This window comes from Poecilia mexicana, unplaced genomic scaffold (genome assembly GCF_051168715.1).
Source record: "Poecilia mexicana isolate PSO_F unplaced genomic scaffold, ASM5116871v1 scaffold_4, whole genome shotgun sequence".
In the NCBI taxonomy this organism is placed as follows: domain Eukaryota; kingdom Metazoa; phylum Chordata; class Actinopteri; order Cyprinodontiformes; family Poeciliidae; genus Poecilia; species Poecilia mexicana.
The window spans coordinates 22,969,752-22,987,518 of NW_028263373.1; the positions used below are offsets into that span (position 1 = coordinate 22,969,752).

The 17,767-nt window shown below is 38.8% G+C and overlaps 1 protein-coding gene across 1 annotated transcript; it reads right to left on the bottom strand.

Annotated features, from left to right (window-relative positions):
- Positions 1 to 130: 130 nt before the first annotated feature.
- Positions 131 to 15,488, bottom strand: LOC106929331 (occludin). The gene is made up of 8 exons (XM_088005099.1): positions 13,906 to 15,488; positions 12,518 to 12,709; positions 11,929 to 12,096; positions 6,240 to 6,394; positions 3,471 to 3,686; positions 2,543 to 2,714; positions 1,434 to 1,475; positions 131 to 1,336 (listed from the first exon to the last, which is right to left on the bottom strand). The coding sequence occupies exons 1-8, from the start codon at positions 14,491 to 14,493 to the stop codon at positions 1,238 to 1,240; spliced, it is 1,632 nt and encodes a 543-aa protein (XP_087861225.1). The 5' UTR covers positions 14,494 to 15,488; the 3' UTR covers positions 131 to 1,237.
- Positions 15,489 to 17,767: the final 2,279 nt, after the last annotated feature.

A 17,767-nucleotide genomic window follows, 5' to 3' on the forward strand; every position in this document is an offset into this window, starting at 1 on the left:
CAGCATTAGACTCACCGTACTTGTTCGCTGGATCGCTGTAGATCCAGTCATCCTGCGCCCCCTTCAGGACGTTCACTGTACAGGCAGAGCGGCCGGTTTCACCAAACCAACAGAGCAGCAGAGACTCACGTTGTTGAGAATTAGATGTTTATTAGGTGCTAAATTAACACTTTGTAGACAACATAATTTATATAGGTGTAAAGTTAAAAAAAAAAAGTATTTTATGACTGCAACAATGAAAATAAATGTCTTACAAAAATAAATGGCTCAAAAACGTTTTTTTTAAAAAGACAATAAAAATCTTCATAAAAATGAAAATGCAAAACAAATTAAAGGCAATTTTAAAATCTACAGCAGATTTTCTTTTTTTTTTTTTTTTTGCATTTGACAGAAAAATTTGAATATTACAGCAGACTGAAATGAAGAACAGTGGAGTGCTCATGATAGAAAACATAAAACCAGTTTGATTCATTTTACTACCCAGATTTTAAATGACACTGATTAAAAAGTCTTCAGTACATAATAATAATAATAATGCTCTACAGTCTGGCATAGACATAATTTCTGTTTGTTCTTGATATGTAGTATGAAATGAATTCCTTTAAAGTATGTACAGTACAACACAGTATACCACAATGGTTGTTTTATCCACTTTTTGGTTTCATCATAGTTATGAGTCAATAAAAAAATAAAAACAGTACAATGTTCCCACAGGTTGGCAGTTCTCTGATGGTTAAGGTGACTGCAAATACTGACACTTACGTAAAAAAAGCTCAAGCGAAGCACGTCTGCAACAAAGACTACACCAAAGATTAACAGAGCTGCATATTTCCTGCCAAACAATCCCTGTTTGCAGTTCAACCTCTGCCTGCGTCCGCAGGCTGGTGTTACCTCAGCTGACTGAAGATCAGTTTCAAACTCCTGCTCTCTCCTCTGTTCTATCAGGAGAAGCTACCTCTGTCAAAACCGCCTTCATTTTGCTCCAATAAACAGACGAATGACGGTTAATGATGAGAAAATGAAAGTAAACACAACTCTTAATCATTATTTTCCGGGTAAGCTCACTGTGCTTTGTACTGAGTGCAGTGTGAGTCTGGGTGTGTGTGTGTGTGCTGTAACTTTGGCCTCAGCATGCTGCAGTCTCTGAAGTATTAGGGAGTGTAGCTCGATGTAGCGATGGCTGAGTGGTTTTTGCAGTGCGGCCCACAGAGCGGAGAGCCGGAACAGAGCGAACCCTTCAGTGGTTCTTGTCGTAGTCCTTCACCATTCGCTTGATGTGGAACAGTTTGTGCCTCAGCCTGCGGCATTCCCTCTTCTTAGTCTGGTACTGTAAAGTCTGCAGAGATGTTTGCTCAATTAGCCGAATAAAGAAACAACCTGGAATCTACAGAAAACTGCTTCCCACTGCAGTTTATATAAACCATTCAGCTCACCTGCTTCAGATCCTTCAGCTCATTATATTCCTCTGCAACAAGCTGAGAGACAATAACATACAAGTCATTATGTGTTATTTACAGATTCTTGTCTCTTCTTCTCTGGCAGAAAAATCCTCAAACAGCAAAGAAGAAACAAAGAGCCAAGATATTTCAGCAACATCCTAAAGCTCTAGGTTAGCAGATTAAGTGAGACATTTTATTTTAATGGAAAGTTTTTGATAGAATAGCACAAAATATCACATACTTGTGAAAAGAAAAGGAGACAAGTTTACGATTTTAAACATTGTTAACACAAAAAGCTGAAAACTGTGGAATGTATAAGAATTCAACCAATCAGAGTCAATTACTCAACATTCGCTGTGTTTACAGGACGTGTTTTTAACAGCTTTTTGCACATTTACAGACTAAGACTTTTGACCATTCTTCTTTGGAAAACAAGAGAAGATAGAGAGAATCTGAGAACATCAATCTTAAAGTGTGAACTTTTCAAACGCAGTGAATATTTTTTTTATTTAAACGTTTGACTCCAGGTCTAAACCTGCAGGGCAACCAATCCAGTAACGCACTTTATGTTGATCTATAACACAAAGTCCCCAAAAACACTCTGAAGATTTTAACCTGACGAAATGTGAAAAAGTTCAATAGGTGTGTGAATAAATTAGCAAGTCACTAATCGATATCCCTTCCTATACACTTCCAAAAACACCCCAGGACCTTTATTAACTGGAATGTATTCCAGCAAAGATTAAAGATTAGTGTGTTTTTAGTCTTGAAAACAATAAATCCCATTATCTGTCTTGAAAATTGGTAAGGCAGATAAAACTGTGCAAATATGAAACATTTTAAGGTTTTTAAGCTGATATCACAACTGTAGCAACTTTAGTCCAGTTCATTCCTACAAAATGCCAGAAAAAATCTTATCTTATCATTTTTCAGCTGAAAAGTTGAAGGTTTGCCTATAAACAGCATTCCTGACTCTTGGACTTTGTTTTGCAAAATAAGGGAAGAATCTGAGCCAAAGAATCCAAACAACACGTCCATCCCCGTCTGATAGTTTGTTTCTGCTTAAACACTCAGCCTAACATGGCTATATGATAATATCAAACCTGGTATTTAGCAGAGCTCTCGTCGAGTGTGTCCAGTTGCCGGCTGAGTTTGTTCAGCCTGTCGTTGACGTCGTCCATCTCTGCACACAGGCGCTTGTAATCGCGCAGGTCTGCATCAAACTCTCTCTTGTATTGGTGCCTCTGAGAATCTGAAGTTATCGTCGGGTACACACTGTTAGGCAGACGATGAAAAAAGATTAAAAAGATCAGACTTAACAATTACACTCTTCAATCGGTAGAGTCAATATTCAAATGTAAATGGTTTTCTGAAATATTTGTTTAGGTTCTGTTGTTGCAGACAGATTTTCTCTGATTATTGATTTTTGTCTTTTAAAGAAGTCCCAACAGTCTCAGTCTATCAAACAACTGAACTGAACTTCAATTCGCTCCGAGTCACATAAAGGTCAGGGATGTTTTCTTTGATGCATAAATGGGGATAATCTTGTAATTCCTTTATTTAGGGTTGGATTTAAAATAACATCCATCAAAAAAACAACACTGCTTTCGTTCTTTTGCAGTTTTTAGATAAAAATATTTTAGATTGGCCGGTGAATCTCTCCATTTTACCTTTGTCCTACTTTTCTCCGACTGAAAACAAGCATGTGAACGAGCGTGCCTCAGAGGATTAACCCAGGAATACACTCTAACTTCTTGCAGTCGTGTTGCGAAGGCACTCACCATCTTTTTGCTCCTCGCAACACTTAAAGAACATTTTTAAAACCAAAATAGGGCCTGGCTGCATCAAATTATTGTCACATAAGCTTGTTTCCCAAAGCTTACAGCTATTCATTTATGTCAGAAAATGTGGGTCTGGTCCTGAGGGAGAAACGGAGCTTCACTCTAATCTACATGTTCGGTTCTTAATGACATTTTCATCCCTAATCCAGGCAGTGAGTCAGAAGCCCAAAGGTAGAAACTTGGTTCTCACCTATCCCATTCCTCCATGTCCAGTTCGTTTCCCGTCTCTCCTCCTGTTGTGTACTCCGTTTCGTACTGGGACTCGTCCATGTCCGGGTTGCGTCTGCGCCTCTTGCCCCTGTTCGCGGACGGCCGGCGGCCTCCCGTCTCCTCCGAGGGGCTGGAGCTCGTCCTGCCGCCGTGGGAATACCCCTCTAATGGCCGACTCGTCATTTTTTCAGAGTACCTGCAGGAAAACGATTACATCATAATGTTAGGTCTGACAGGTTAGGCTACCAGACAGGAAATGTGGGAACCTCAGAAAAAAGAAAGAATTACTAAATTATTGGACTAAAAGGCTAGTTACGCAAACCCTGTAGAGGTAATCATAAAAATTAATTCCAACATAGTATTTAGCAGAAGCTAATGCTAACACGCTAAGGTCAACAAGGGCCAAATTTGTCGTTACACACGACCTGCATGGTTGTTGTGTGTAATCTGCTGTGTGTTTTTGCATCGCTGAAGTTAAATTCAGCGATTTAAATTTTCAGCTACAGACCAGATCATCTTCAATGTGTCATGATGATTTAACCCTGCTTTCAGTTCAAGTTCTATTAAGTTTATTTATACTTATTTATCTTTTCATGTTATAATTTATTTATATCCAACTGTACAGAATGAAATATGGTCCAGATTTAAGGTCATTTGTAAATATTGATGTGAAATTAAAACAGAGTTGGTGTTTAAACCAGCTGCGCTTCCTTTAGAAATGTGCGCAAAACTCTGTCGATATTCTGCTAATGCTGAAAAAACATTAAATGTTTTTAATAAGTTATTAAAAACATGCCGCCCCATCATCCTCCTGTCGTTTTCCACCAGTAGTAGCATCCGGTTGTTGATCATGTGACTCGTGTGATGCAGAAAAATGTTTCCACTGCAGTTTTGTGAAATACACAAATTTCAATACAGCTGAAAAAAAACATTTCTTCCAGGATAAAAACCTTTTATAGAAAAACTTGAGTTTTCTTCTAAACTGCCATATTTCTATTAATCAAATTTATTGTCATAATCCTAAATTGCACAATATTATGGTCGACTGAAACACAGTTAGCGCATTTTTAATAAATTTTCTATATTCTGAGGTTATTCTACTTCTTTACTTGAAAAAAAACGGAAAAGCCTTCTAAGAAAGAAATGAACTTCCAAGAAGACAGCAGTGTGTTTACTGATAACATCCAGACGGAGGAAGGAAAGCGTTTACATGGTCACTGCAGTTGACGCCCTTCACTCTGAGAACAGCAGCATATGGAGATCCTCGGTGAACAGGAGGCAGGTACGCCTCTGTAATAAGCTGTGGATGATGAAGCCCATTCAATTTGGTAGGTTTGTAGGGATTTGTGGAGAAATCCAAATCCAACGGCACAGATATTAAGGGTTATTACTACACAGTGAATTATGTCAGGAGCAGAGCACACTGCGGGTCCGCAGGCCAGCATTCTTCTGCTTATGAAACCGGCTCTGTTTACTTTGCAGGAGAGGAAATCATTACATTATTTTCTACTTTGACTGAAACAGATTCAGTCCTGTGTTTATGTGCAGAGTCTAGATAATTGTTAAAGATTTCTTCCATGATGAAACCAGAAACAAAATCAGGTGCATAAGAAGTCCTTCTGGCGACAAGCCAGCGCACCTATTCATAAATATCCAGCCTATTCTGCTCTGCTTCAGACAATCCAATGGCCAATAGGGGAAAGGAAAGAGAGTTAATCCAACAAAGGCTCAAAGGTCACAAACAGCTCTCCATGTGGGCAGGGCAATATGTTTTTATGGGCTTTAAAGCAGCGTAGTGATTAGAGCTGTTCTGAGTCACATGTTTAGAAATTCACTCATTGTGGGAAAAGGCTTTGCGCTGCACGGACTCCTGTGTCGCCGCCACTGTTTTCCTGCTGCCTTAATATAGAAACACTGACAGTTTTATATAATGGAGTTTACACATAAAAACAGGATCATCTGAAGTGAGAAAAAATATGTCACATGCAGTAACCCTGCACTTCCTCATGCTGGTAAAGTGGATAAATATGTGGAGAAAAGAGTACAGAGGTGAATAGTTTCTGTACTTCTGAGATGAAGATATGTGAGTTTATAGACATTTAGTCAGGAAAAGTTTATTTTAGTCTGTAGGACAGTTTCCATTTACTCTTAATAGACATGAATGACCAAGAACTGAGTCTTACAAAGAAATATTTAAATTTATTATGGATTTTATCCAACATGTTAAAGAGTAAGGGTGCACCGATTGCAGTTTTCTAGCCGATAACAGATCTTTAAAAAGCCTGACCTGACAGTTCCAGTTTTGGCTGACACTGATTTTTTTTATCTGAAATATTGCTCAATATAGCAAGAAAGTCACTGAGTCGGCAACAGTGGGATGACTACTGTTAACCGCAAACATGCAGACATGATCTGGTGGGCTGGTCTGCCAGTCAAACCTCTGTCTCTCAGCAGAACAAAAGAGGACAAAAATTGATTTTTAGACCCTTGCTGAGGTAGATAAGATCTGCTTCACAAGGAACTACCAGCCAATCACCGTTTTGCCATAATTAAGGAAATCTGGGCTCCTCTCAAAAATTATCCGTGCAGACGAGCTAGCATAGTGGGTCTGACTGATTTGCACATCTAAGCAATTTAAAAGAAAAAAAAACAGCTTAACTTTAACTAAATTCAATTATTTAAATACAAAAACCTGTAGAGAAGTTGAAAACGGGACAAAGGAAAGAGGAGAGAGAACAGGGTCGCCTACTGGTTGTCGTCCTCGTTGCAGGAGCCGCTGTCCACCTTGGTGGGGGGGAAGGAGCTGACGCTGTTAGCCGAGGCGTTGAGCAAACCGCCTCCCTTCTCGGACACCAGCAGGGTCGGCGCATCCTGAACGCTGCGGCTTTCCTCCACATTGTTCACCTAAAGCGAGCCGGAAGAAAGAGCAAGAAAAAGGGCTGAGCACACAAAAACAAACATCTACGCTACTCACAAAGAGTCGGGACCAAGCCGAGCTCTCTGACTCACATCCTACATAAATAAACACGTCTTCCTCTGTTTTTCTCATGTTGTGGCATTTTATATATAAAATCCCATATATCATCTACAGTCAATGTTTGCTCAACAGCTTTTAAACAGTACGGGGCGAAATCTGAGAAATTAACAATTCCTCCTGGAAAAAATTAGTTTTGCTACAGTGTGAATTTATTTTCTATTATTTTATTATAGTATTTTCATTATTTATGGAAATCATTAGTCAGAAAATCGTTTAAATGTCTATTAAATTCTCCAAACATTTTATTTGTGCCAACTCCCATGTAGCTTGGTTCTGATCTGCCCTCAGACTAGTTGACACAAAACAAGCCAGATTATAATCCCCAACGCTGAAGCAATCTCCTAATGAAATGGTGAAGCTAAGAAATGACCGATATTTGAAAAGCAACTAAAAAAAGCAACTAAAACCAGACTGAAAACACAACACATAAAAGCTATCTTGTTTTCTCTTGCCTTATGTTTTCATGCACATGGAACAGATTTTCTCTTCCTCCTTTTTAAAGTAAACAGAAGTGTAAAAACAATCATCAGGTGTGAGGTCAGGAAGCTTCACAAAGAAAGATTCAGGGTTGGTTCAGTTCAGTGAGTTTATCTTGAACACTTGAACAAATATTGATCACCCTCTGCTGTAACACCGGCAGAATGGGATTGGCCTCCGTAGATAATAACTAAAACTAATTTACATGTTTTCAATGGTTTAGTCCTCTTTGGTGTTACATGTTTCCATTTAATATTTTACATGCATGTACAAATGTTCATAAGGTCATTTTAATCCACTTCTATCTCAGAGTTTGAAAAGCAACATTTAGACATTTACGTCAGGAAAATCGGTTGTTCAAACAACTGAGACTCTTGCACACAGACTGTATTAAAACATGTAAAAATCAGAGATTACAGAAGACTACAACAGTGAGAAGCTTACTCCTGTGTAGGATTTCCAGAGATATTATGATGCAAGAAAAATATAATCCTAAAGGGTTTCTGTCCTTTGCCTTTAATAGACTCATAAGCCTCATAAAAATAAAGCCCCTAATGCAAAACCGAAATCATAAAAAAGTACTTTAAGTATGAAGTTGGACGGGCTTTGAATAGGACCTGAGTTTAATAGTTGTGAAATGTTCTCCTGGAATAGTCAAGATAATCAGCTATTTAGAATATTTTTGTCAGATTAAGGGCTGAAACTGGGACTATTACGTAATTCCTGGATATGTAGACGATTACAGCAACCATACCGCCGATTCTCTGCCAAAATGAAAACACAGTGGGAGTGAAGAGCCCAACTAGCCAAAGACTATGACTGATGCCAGCATCAAAATTATTAATGATAAAGAAAAAATGTCAGTATTCTGCACTTTCTTCGTAATATCTTCACAAAATCTTGTAGTAAAGCATTTTATTAGGATAAGAAGGAACCACAATGTATAAATCATTAAAAACAACAGCCAACCCTCCAGAAACAATAATCATGGTGGGTGGAGCAGGCTGAGTTCTGCACGTCTCCCTTTCTTGTAGCTGCAGGTGAATCCTGTTTGGAGAGGAATCTCAACAATGTTTTCCCAGAGTGCAACACAAAAACCAATCAACTGTGAGCACAGGATGCGTTCGGCATGAGTGCAGGACGAACCCGAGGAAGGAAAGAATATGGAGAAAAAACAAAGTGTTTGAGAAAATAAAAGTGCCAAAGATATATCCCAGATGGAAAGTGTCACAAGTTCAGAGGAAATAAACTAAACAGAAGGAGAAAGCAATAGTTAGACAGAAAGTCTGACTGCTACAGGCTGATGCATGCCACACTTTTCAGATCTTTACCTGCAACATAAAAACCTTAGAAATTCTGCATTATTTTCATCCCACTTCAAATTATGAACTACTTTGTGTTGAAGTAACACAGAAAACCCCAGTGAAATGAACTGATGTTGTTTTTGTGAAGCAGCGCAGCGTCTTTAGGAAACTCTCCCACTTATTCATCCTCTGGATGTTTTTATCCATCACCAACACAGAGCGCTGCCTCCCTCCATCTGAAGCACACAAGCAGCCCTTCTACGACTGACTCTGATGACTTCATGCTGCAGACACAATGCAGCCCCCCCGGCTGAGCGAATAAAGCCTGTGTGTGAGGTCATCAGGGCAAGCCGGGCCTCCCCAGACCCCACCACACAGAAAAGTCCTTAGAGTAACCACAGCCTTAAGCTTCCCTGGCAGAGTGTAACAGAAGTCCAACAGCCATGTGGATTTGCTTGAAGTGCGGAGTGGAAGATAAGAAATTTAAATATAACTTGAATGTGTTGGCTAAAGCATATAAAGGATTCAGAAGACACCACAGTCTTAAGGCACAGAAAAAGTAGGTTACCCAACCCAAACGGGCGCCGTTTTTTAATCTCTGAATAAATAATAATCCGTTAGCAACATCACATTTTCCAGGGCTCGTATTTTATCAAAATTCTTGTGCCTTCTCCTAAGCCTTTCTAATCCTTATCCATACCTCCTTCTCATCATTTCTTCGAAAAACGCTGAAGTTCTCAAACGGAGTGGAGGCACAACATGACTGAAGCAACAATAAGATGAGGATGACATCACTGAGAACCGCTCCATTATTAGACACAAGTGCTAGTCAGAGGATTTACTCCGCTAGGCACAGGAGCCACCTCTCAGCACACGATGCCGTTCATGAGGCAATGACACCCCATCTCCAAAACAAACGGCTCTATATAATCCAATATAACCACACATCTGTTTAAAGCTCCTTCTGCAGGCAGGCTTTGCAGGAGACAGACTGAGCGCCGGAGTCTTTGATTGACTCGTGAATTTAAATAATAAGCTTCCCCAGACATAATACGAAGAAAAATATAAGGTAGACTCACTGCATCAATAGTGGAAAATAAAAATTATTTTTTACAAATTCCATATAAACAAGAAGAACTGAGTGAAAGTAATTAATGCTAGCTGTTTTCATGCTCTACAAATACGATGGCACACCTGTGAAAACAGGTGAATTTAAAAGGATATTTAAATTTATTTTTGTTTTTCACTGGTTTTGTGTGAAGTGCTGATAAGCAGTCAAAGTGTAAAGCAGTGGAAAACATCCCACACCGTCTTAGAAAATAACCAAATATCAGCTGGAGCAAACCTAAACGCTACGGAGAAGAAGGGTGACAAATAGATAAAAGATTTATTGAATGATGTACGTTTAGTGATTTTTTTTCTCGTAAGTTTTTAGTCACTATTTTCTCAACCAAACAAAACCCACAACGTTATTCTGTGGGTCACAATTTTTCACAGTTTCAATTTCTGTCAGCACTTTCCTTTAAGCATTGATGGTTAAAACCCAAACCTTTATGTTGCCTTTACAGTTGTGGTATTTTTCTTTCTTTTTACATACTATGAAATAACTTAATTTTCCTTGACTCATGTTTTATTTGCTTTTCAGACAGATGGGAGCTGTAACCTTACCTGATCTGATCTAATCATACAGAAACTAATTCATTTATACATCACAGTAAGAAAAAAAGTCAATGTTTCTCACTTGCAGCATTTATGTTTCAAAATCAGTGAGCACTTCTACAACTACTGCTGATGTACAAGGGTTTATTTCTGGATTTTTTTTTTTTTTGTAGGTGTGTACAGGCCGAGGCCCGACAGACAGGTAAACAAAAAGACCAGGATTTATATTTTTACAGCTGGAGAACGAATCTAAAATAGGGCAGAGGTGATTAATTTACAGCCCTCAGGTCACATTCATCCAGGCCTGCAAGGTCAACAGAGTCGGAAATTAAATGTTAACTTAGAATGCAAATCCAAACATGCTGCTTTTATAGCTTTTGATGAATGGCTTTTATTTTGAAAGTGAGCTCTCCATTCAGGTGGCACACTTTGAAATCAAACTGTTTTGATGCAGGAGCATCCTCATGTGTGCATCATTATCAGCTGATGCTGAAAACAGAGAATGTTGCAGGAAGAAGATTATTCCCTCCGGCTGACTTCAGAGAAGAGGAATAAAAGCAGAAGAAGTAGTTGTGTGTGTTCATTTAGAGAAATTATTAAGAATCATTAATATAGTACTGAAATTTGTTGTGTCATGGCACAGACATCTTCTACCTGATTCTCCAGGTAAAAATACCTGCAGTATTTTGTTCTGAATTATTAATAGTTTAACCATTTTAAACAGCCTTTGTTTTCAGTTGTCATATTTTATATTCTAACAATTTACTTGAAAGTAAACATCCATACACTTGCTTCCTTATTAAATGTTTTTGCTTTAGTAAAATACTCTTTCCCAGAGAAGAAATAAACAATATTTGAAACGTGACAGGTCAAGTTGATCATTAACCCATATCTCGCATATCCTCCTGACTACCAGGAAAAAACATATTGTCCAATCACCATTTTTTTAAATCCCACAGTCTTTATAAGGTAATAAAAGGTTTTATGTACTTACTTTGTCTCTTCCCATAAAATGTGTTATTACTGATGAATGCCATTTTTATGAATTAGAAAACGGTACATACAAAAGTCCCACCCCTTCACATGTGGTATCATTGAAAAGCCCTAAATGTCCTCTCTAAATACCAAAAGGAATTAATTCAGTAGAATGCAGGGGGTGGGAGATATTCAAGTTTAGAAATGTCCTCTACAGAGGACAAAAATGAAATACTGGTAGTCAGGAGGATATCGGTGCAATTTAACTAGAGTGTTGTTGACACTTAAAAATGCAAAGCAAACAAAGCAGAGAGAAACTGGCAAGCCTCTCCGTATCTTCTAGGGTAGTTAATGGTTACCCAGAGTGAAACCCGGTTAAAAACCAGGAGAATCACTGGCTGCTATCAGCTCTGACCCTGAACAAAGTGACTCTGTTATAGGAAACACTGTCACCACGGAGTGACTGTTTCCTCCCTGGATCTCTTGAGGAGCTCATTTTGACCTTTAAACTTTAAAAAAACAAACAAACAATGAAACAGCTGAGGGCTGTAAACTGCAGAGCAGCTTCAGGTAAAGGTAAACCTCAGCGAGGTTATTTACAGCACCTGAATCACCTTCTGTTTTTACACCTGATGACTACCTGCGCTCTGCAATGACTGCTTTGCTGCAGATCTACTCAGTCACCTACTTAACTTTGCAAAGAAAAACAAAGCTGATGGAAAACAATTTGACATAAAAGGGTACACAGTTTGACAGAGATTAAAAGAATAGGTCACTTTTTGTGGCTGAATCTTTGACCTAAGCAACAGCGGTTCATAATCTAATCAAATCTGTCCGTGAACGTTGTATTCCAGGATTTAAACACTGAGTGACCTTGTTTCCTGACTGGAAGCTGTGCATGCACAGCCTCAGGTCAGTTTGAGTCTTTTTCTTTCCTTCAGTTTAAATCCCACGTAAACTGCCTGCCAGTGGGGTATATCTCTTACCCATTCCTCTACGTCTCTGCCTTCTGACGTTTTCCCACCAACTAGAGGCTCTTTCCAGTAGATATTTGGTTTTCCGTAGCGCCAGATCTTCCCTCTTGTTTTCTGAGCAAAGAAAGCAGCGACGCCCAAAGCGATGACCACCAGGAATCCGCACACCATGGCAACCGCCTGAGAAAGCAAGAACACGATGATCAGATCCAGAAACTCCTCAGAGATAAGCTGAGCCATAAAGTTCATTTATCCTGGTACAGAACGAACAGAGACAGAGAAGCACACATGTACTCCCAACAAACACAGAACAGTCTTTAATGAAAAGTGTAATAAATGTAATCAGATAAGAATAGACACTGATGTCAAGTTTTCTTGTGCTTTATTGGCTTCCTGGACTGTTTTCACTTTTGAGTCGGTTTTGTTTAGAATTCACAGTTGCTAAAAGCATTTTTTTAAGACAAATTAATACTTTAAGCTTAAATATTTTTTCCTTATTTACAGACTAAGTGCATTACAGATCATCTTCATTTAGCCACAAATTAAAATGCATTTTTGTACATGAATAGTTCTGGAAACTTGACTAAAAAAAGCCACAGACCTCCTGGGGGTCCACAAAACAGTAGTGGTACAGGTACTGGTTGTACACAGGAAAACCTCCCAGTCCTCCCATCTGTGAGTAGCTGGTCTGATAGAGGTTCTGACACATCATGAGCATCGGATTATATATGATGTTGGAAGAGCTCTGGGCCATGGGATTTACTCCGACAATGTAGACGATGGTCATGATGCCCTGAAAAGTAGAAAAAACGTGTAGATATTTAGTCATACTGACACAGAGGCACACCTGACTTATCTGTTCGTCACATCACTGAATTGAACATATGGCAGAGCGAAGGGTAGAGTACATGAATGACTAAGCCAGATAACTACCTGCTGAGCTACTGCAGGTAGCAAAACTGGTATAACCTTCTGCAACGCTGCATTTTTTCAATGCATTTTAATGTATATTTTCACCTTTGTCTGTGGATGGATAACACCCTTCAAAAAAGATCCAGTGTGACACATGCACCCAAAGTGAAATGGGATTATTTCTCAAATCAGAAGACAAATCAAGATAAATGTGATTAATTATTAATGACCGATCACTGAAAGTCTTCTCAAAGTGTGGTAGATAAAATCCTTCTTTTTAATCTCTCTAATATTATGTTGAACAAAACTAATGCTATTCATTTTGAGGTGCACTGAAAAAAATACCTTGGTGAGTTATAACCTCTTATTTAACAGAATAAGACAACACAGTTTAATTCCTTTTCGTGTTTGTGTACACACACCTTAGAGTCGCACAGGAAGCAGAATTTTACTGAATTTGTAGATTCCCAACTATAGCAAAAGATCGCTCTGCAATACGGTCCTGTATTTTAAAGATGTTATTACTTACTTTACAATAAATATCTCAAGACAAAAACATTTTCAATTTCTTCAGATAGAAGAAAATATTCATATATCAGGGTTTCCCTCAGTGTATTATAAGCCTGGCGGGCCACCAGGCTTTAATTGTACCCCACAAGGCTTAGCATTGCTTATTTATTTAAGTCTTTTTAAAATGTTTAAATTTTTTAAGACTTTATAGTTGGTGTTCAGGTATTAATCGTCCAATATTTCAATAACACATAACTATCAAGTGATATTTTCAAATTTCCTGTCAACTCTAAACATGTTTTAACTCAAAAACACAACGGTTCACTGATGAATGGGAAACAATATATTGTAAATAATTTCTACATTAATGAAGTTTTAATAGTAGAAATCTTGCTGTCTTAAACACTAAAGCTTAAACGATCAACAAGTAAGCCCCACTTGTACCCTGAACCTCTATAAAAACTGTTGAACTGAGTTTTTCTTAATCATAAAAGTTTTGAAAGTATACATCACAACAGATAGCATACAGTGTATGTATTATAAATAAAGGTAAATATTTAGTGTTACCTGCAAGAGCCCCATGAGAACGCTGGCTATAAGGACGGCCAGAAAGTACTTTCGGCTGCGGACGACATTGGACTTAGAGAAGCTGGCGATGAAGAATGACATACAGCAGATGAAGTTGATAGCCGCCATGGCAATCATGGCAGTTTTGGCTGAGTAAGGAGACACGTAGGAGCCGTAGTAGTTCCCATAGCCTCCATAACCTCCATAACCTCCAAGGCCTCCATAGGATGAGCCATAGCTCCCTCCAGAGTAGCCACTGCCGTAGCCCAGACCAGAGCCGTAGTAGCCGCCGCCTCCATATGAGTACTGCATATCCCACATTAGAGTCGAAGCGACGCAGGCGAATATGGCCAGACACAACACTATCACTGTAGCCATCATGGCCTTGATGATCCCAGGAGGTGACCGCCATTTGTAGAAGTGCTGCGGCCGGTCTTCGATGTAGTAAGATCCCGGCGGTGGTGGGTATGCGTTGTAGTCACTCTGAGGGCCATGGAAGCTGCCGGCAGGACCGAAGCCATTGTTGGACGGCGGGCTGTAGGGGGGGCTGTAGACTGGTGGACTTTCGTAATGTTGCTTGTCAAACATCGCTGAAGGAGTCCAGAACTGGAAACAGAAATGAAGAATCAGAGAGCAGTAGAAACCAGGAGAGCAGTCTGACTCAGTTGCTCAGCAAAACTGATATGAATAATGCTGGGTGGAAAGATAAGGGGGGTTAGTGAGGCGTGTCCTGCCCAGCTAATGAGACTTAGAAATAGAGCAGTGTAAATGTTTTACCATCTAAAGGCAGGTGTGACCGGTGGAGGTAAAAACTTTGTTCTGTTGTTCAAAATACAGTGACTTACAAAAACATTCAAACCCTCAGCGTTTTCTCATTTTGTGACATTACAATGATACAGATCAGAGTATTATTATGTTTTTATGGGACAGAGCAACACAAAATAAACAGTAACAGTATTAAGTGGAAGGGAAATTATGCATGGTTTTAAATTTTTTTTTTTTTTTAAATAAAAGTCCAGTTCCAGTAATTGCCTAACTAGCAATTAGTAATTAGGCAACTATAAGGTATTTTCTTTGTAAACCTGATGGTGAACAAAGAAACCCCCAGACAGATCAGAGAAAAAGTTGTGGAAAGGTTTAAAGCAGGGTTAGATTGACAATAAAAAATAGAAAGAGATCAGTTATAAGAGAAACAGTAAAAGGACAATTATGAATTGTACTTTTTGATTTTTTCTCTTCTTTGTTATGTTGACCAGAGATCTACAAAGTGTAGCTCTCTGGTCAAACATGACCTTTAGCATACCGATACTCAGATGCCTATCTTAGATGAAACTACAGTCTGACTTTTTGACAACATGCAATAATATGCTGGATGTAGTCAGGAACACCTTGCACACATTTTCCCCTACAAGAGACACAGCGGTGGCTGTGTTATGTTGTGGTGTGCTTTACTTCAGCAGGACAAAGAAGTTGGTCAGAGTGGCATGGAAAATACCTGGCAATTAAGAGCGACTGTGGTAGAAAACACTGTAGAGGCTAAAGACCTACAACGAGGGCAAAGGTTCACCTACCAGCTGCACAACTCAAAACAACCCAAACTAACAATGAAAGGACTTTAATCGAAGCATATTTATGGGTTAGATTGGCCCAGTCAAAGTCCAGATCTAAATTTAAACAAGAATCACAGCCAAAACTGAAATAAATTCTGACACACAGAACAACCAACAATGTACACACACACTCACAGACCAGTTAACCTAACAGTTGTGTTTCTAGACTGAGAGAGGAAGCCAGAGTACCCTGAAATAACCCACAATGCACAGGGAGAACATGCAGAAAGACCCCAGGCTAGGAATTGAAACAGGACCTTCTTGCTATAAGGCAAGTGCTACTAACTGCTGCACCGTGCAGCCCAGACTTTAAAATCAATGCATCATTTTCTTCATTATTACCTTAATTATCATGATTATGCTAGTTTTTGACAAAAATCCTAACAACTACAACCAGACTTGTGGTTGTATCATGACAAAATGTGAAAAATTTCAAGCTGTTTTAACCCTTTGCAAAGCACTTTGCCATTTTTTAAATCTTGTGATATTAGAAAGAATTACAGCAGCAGGTTTAGACTGAAGTCTCTGAAGCAGCCGAGTGGCAGAACGGAGTGGAGATGTTGGTACCAGGACAGGAACAGAACAACAACAATCCTCTTCTTTCTGTCTCTTCTGGCTGCAGGAATCTATCGCTCAGCCCACACTGTGAAAAAGATTTTAAAGATTTCAAATTCACTCAAGCAGCTAAAATGTTTTCTGCTACAAACTTGCAGAGATATGCAAGGCCACTGTGTATATAATTTAACAATGCCCATTCTTCTGCACAGAGCCCTAAAGGGAGAAGGCAGGAAACACGTATGACTGGGAAACCGTGCGGACAGCAGGACGAATGAACCGTTTCAAAGAACTTCCACTTGTATCCTTTTTCTGCTATCCATGAGACGCTAGAAACACATATTTCATTTTTGTCTGTAGCTAAATGAATAGATAAAGTATCAGTGGTAAAAATCCCAGCAGATACTCCCAAGGTCACAAGTTGAAAATATTTCTTATTTAATTTGACTGATAGCACAACAGTCAGAAATTTAGCTGACATTCATATAAAAGAAGGGAGAGAAAAGTAATACATTTCATTCTTTTTAACAGTGATAGATGGACAATTTTGAAATTTTTATTCACATATTAGTCACTTCTAGTTTAAGTTCTTAGGACAGACCATTGACATGTTATTGATTAATAACTAAGTAATTAAGTCAATAATTTCTGTCAGAAATTTGAGCTGGACCAGCTGATCCAAAGTTGTTAAATGAATTTTCTCTTTTAAACCATGACAGCACCAAAGTCTATTTTAAGATGGTATTAGCACTTTATTGGTTTGTAATTTAACCTGTCGGCACAAAAACATCATGCCAACTGTCATGGAGGTGTAATGATTTCAGCACTTTGAGGCTGACATTTTAAATAACAAAATATTCTCCATGATTTTTCCAGTTAAATAGTTAAAAAATGTTTAACTATTTAACTAAGCTGATTGAAATGTTGTCAAATGTTCTCAGAACTAATACAGAGCCATTCAAATGATAATATTTTTATTGAAATGTCATTGAAGTGAAACATATTACATATATAGATTAATTACACACAGGTTTGTGTTAATTATGATGATTTTCCACTTAGTTAATAAAAATATGACATTTAAAATTAGAATATTACACCAGACCAATAAAAACACTTTATAATAGAGAAAGTTTAATTAAAGGAATGCATAATACCAGTTACTTTTAATGTGACAAACGAGCCTCATCAGAAAGCATGCTCTAATTTAATGAAAATGACTGTTGTGTATTGACATCAGAGACATTATGAACTCAATAGCTTTGCTCTACACTTACAGAAAAACCTCCAAACACATTTTTTGTTCACATTCTGGTTTCTGCAGAACAGTGAAGGAAGCCAGGAGCAACACAGCGGTCCATTCAGAGGTTCTGACACAGAGACAGACAAACAGCCGCTGGCACCGTTCACACTTCGTAACTCTCCTTCTTTATAGGTCGAGGGGACACACAGCAGAGGAGGTTTCGCCTCAAAGCCTCCATCCCAGACACCTTCCCATTATCCCCCCGCCCCGCCGTTCCTTCATCCTCTGTCCCCCAGCGCTCCTCTCCCTCCCAGCACAACTTCTCAGCTTTTGTTTCGGGAGCAGAAGGGCCAGAAGTCAGGGCTGCTCGTCACACGAACAGCGTTGCCATGGATTCAGAGTTTTAAAAAAAGAAAATTGGGGCATGTCCAGGGATCAAACAAGGGCTCCTCTG

What these genes read in the sequence shown, in the direction of transcription:
- LOC106929331 (XM_088005099.1), bottom strand. Translation starts at nt 14,493, where the DNA reads ATGTTTGACAAGCAACATTACGAAAGTCCACCAGTCTACAGCCCCCCC. An exon ending in TTCTCATGGGGCTCTTGCAG is followed by an intron (nt 12,710 to 13,905) that starts GTAACACTAAAT and finishes TCTACTTTTCAG; the next exon opens with GGCATCATGACCATCGTCTA. An exon ending in TGCAACGAGGACGACAACCA is followed by an intron (nt 3,687 to 6,239) that starts GTAGGCGACCCT and finishes GTTTTCCTGCAG; the next exon opens with GTACTCTGAAAAAATGACGA.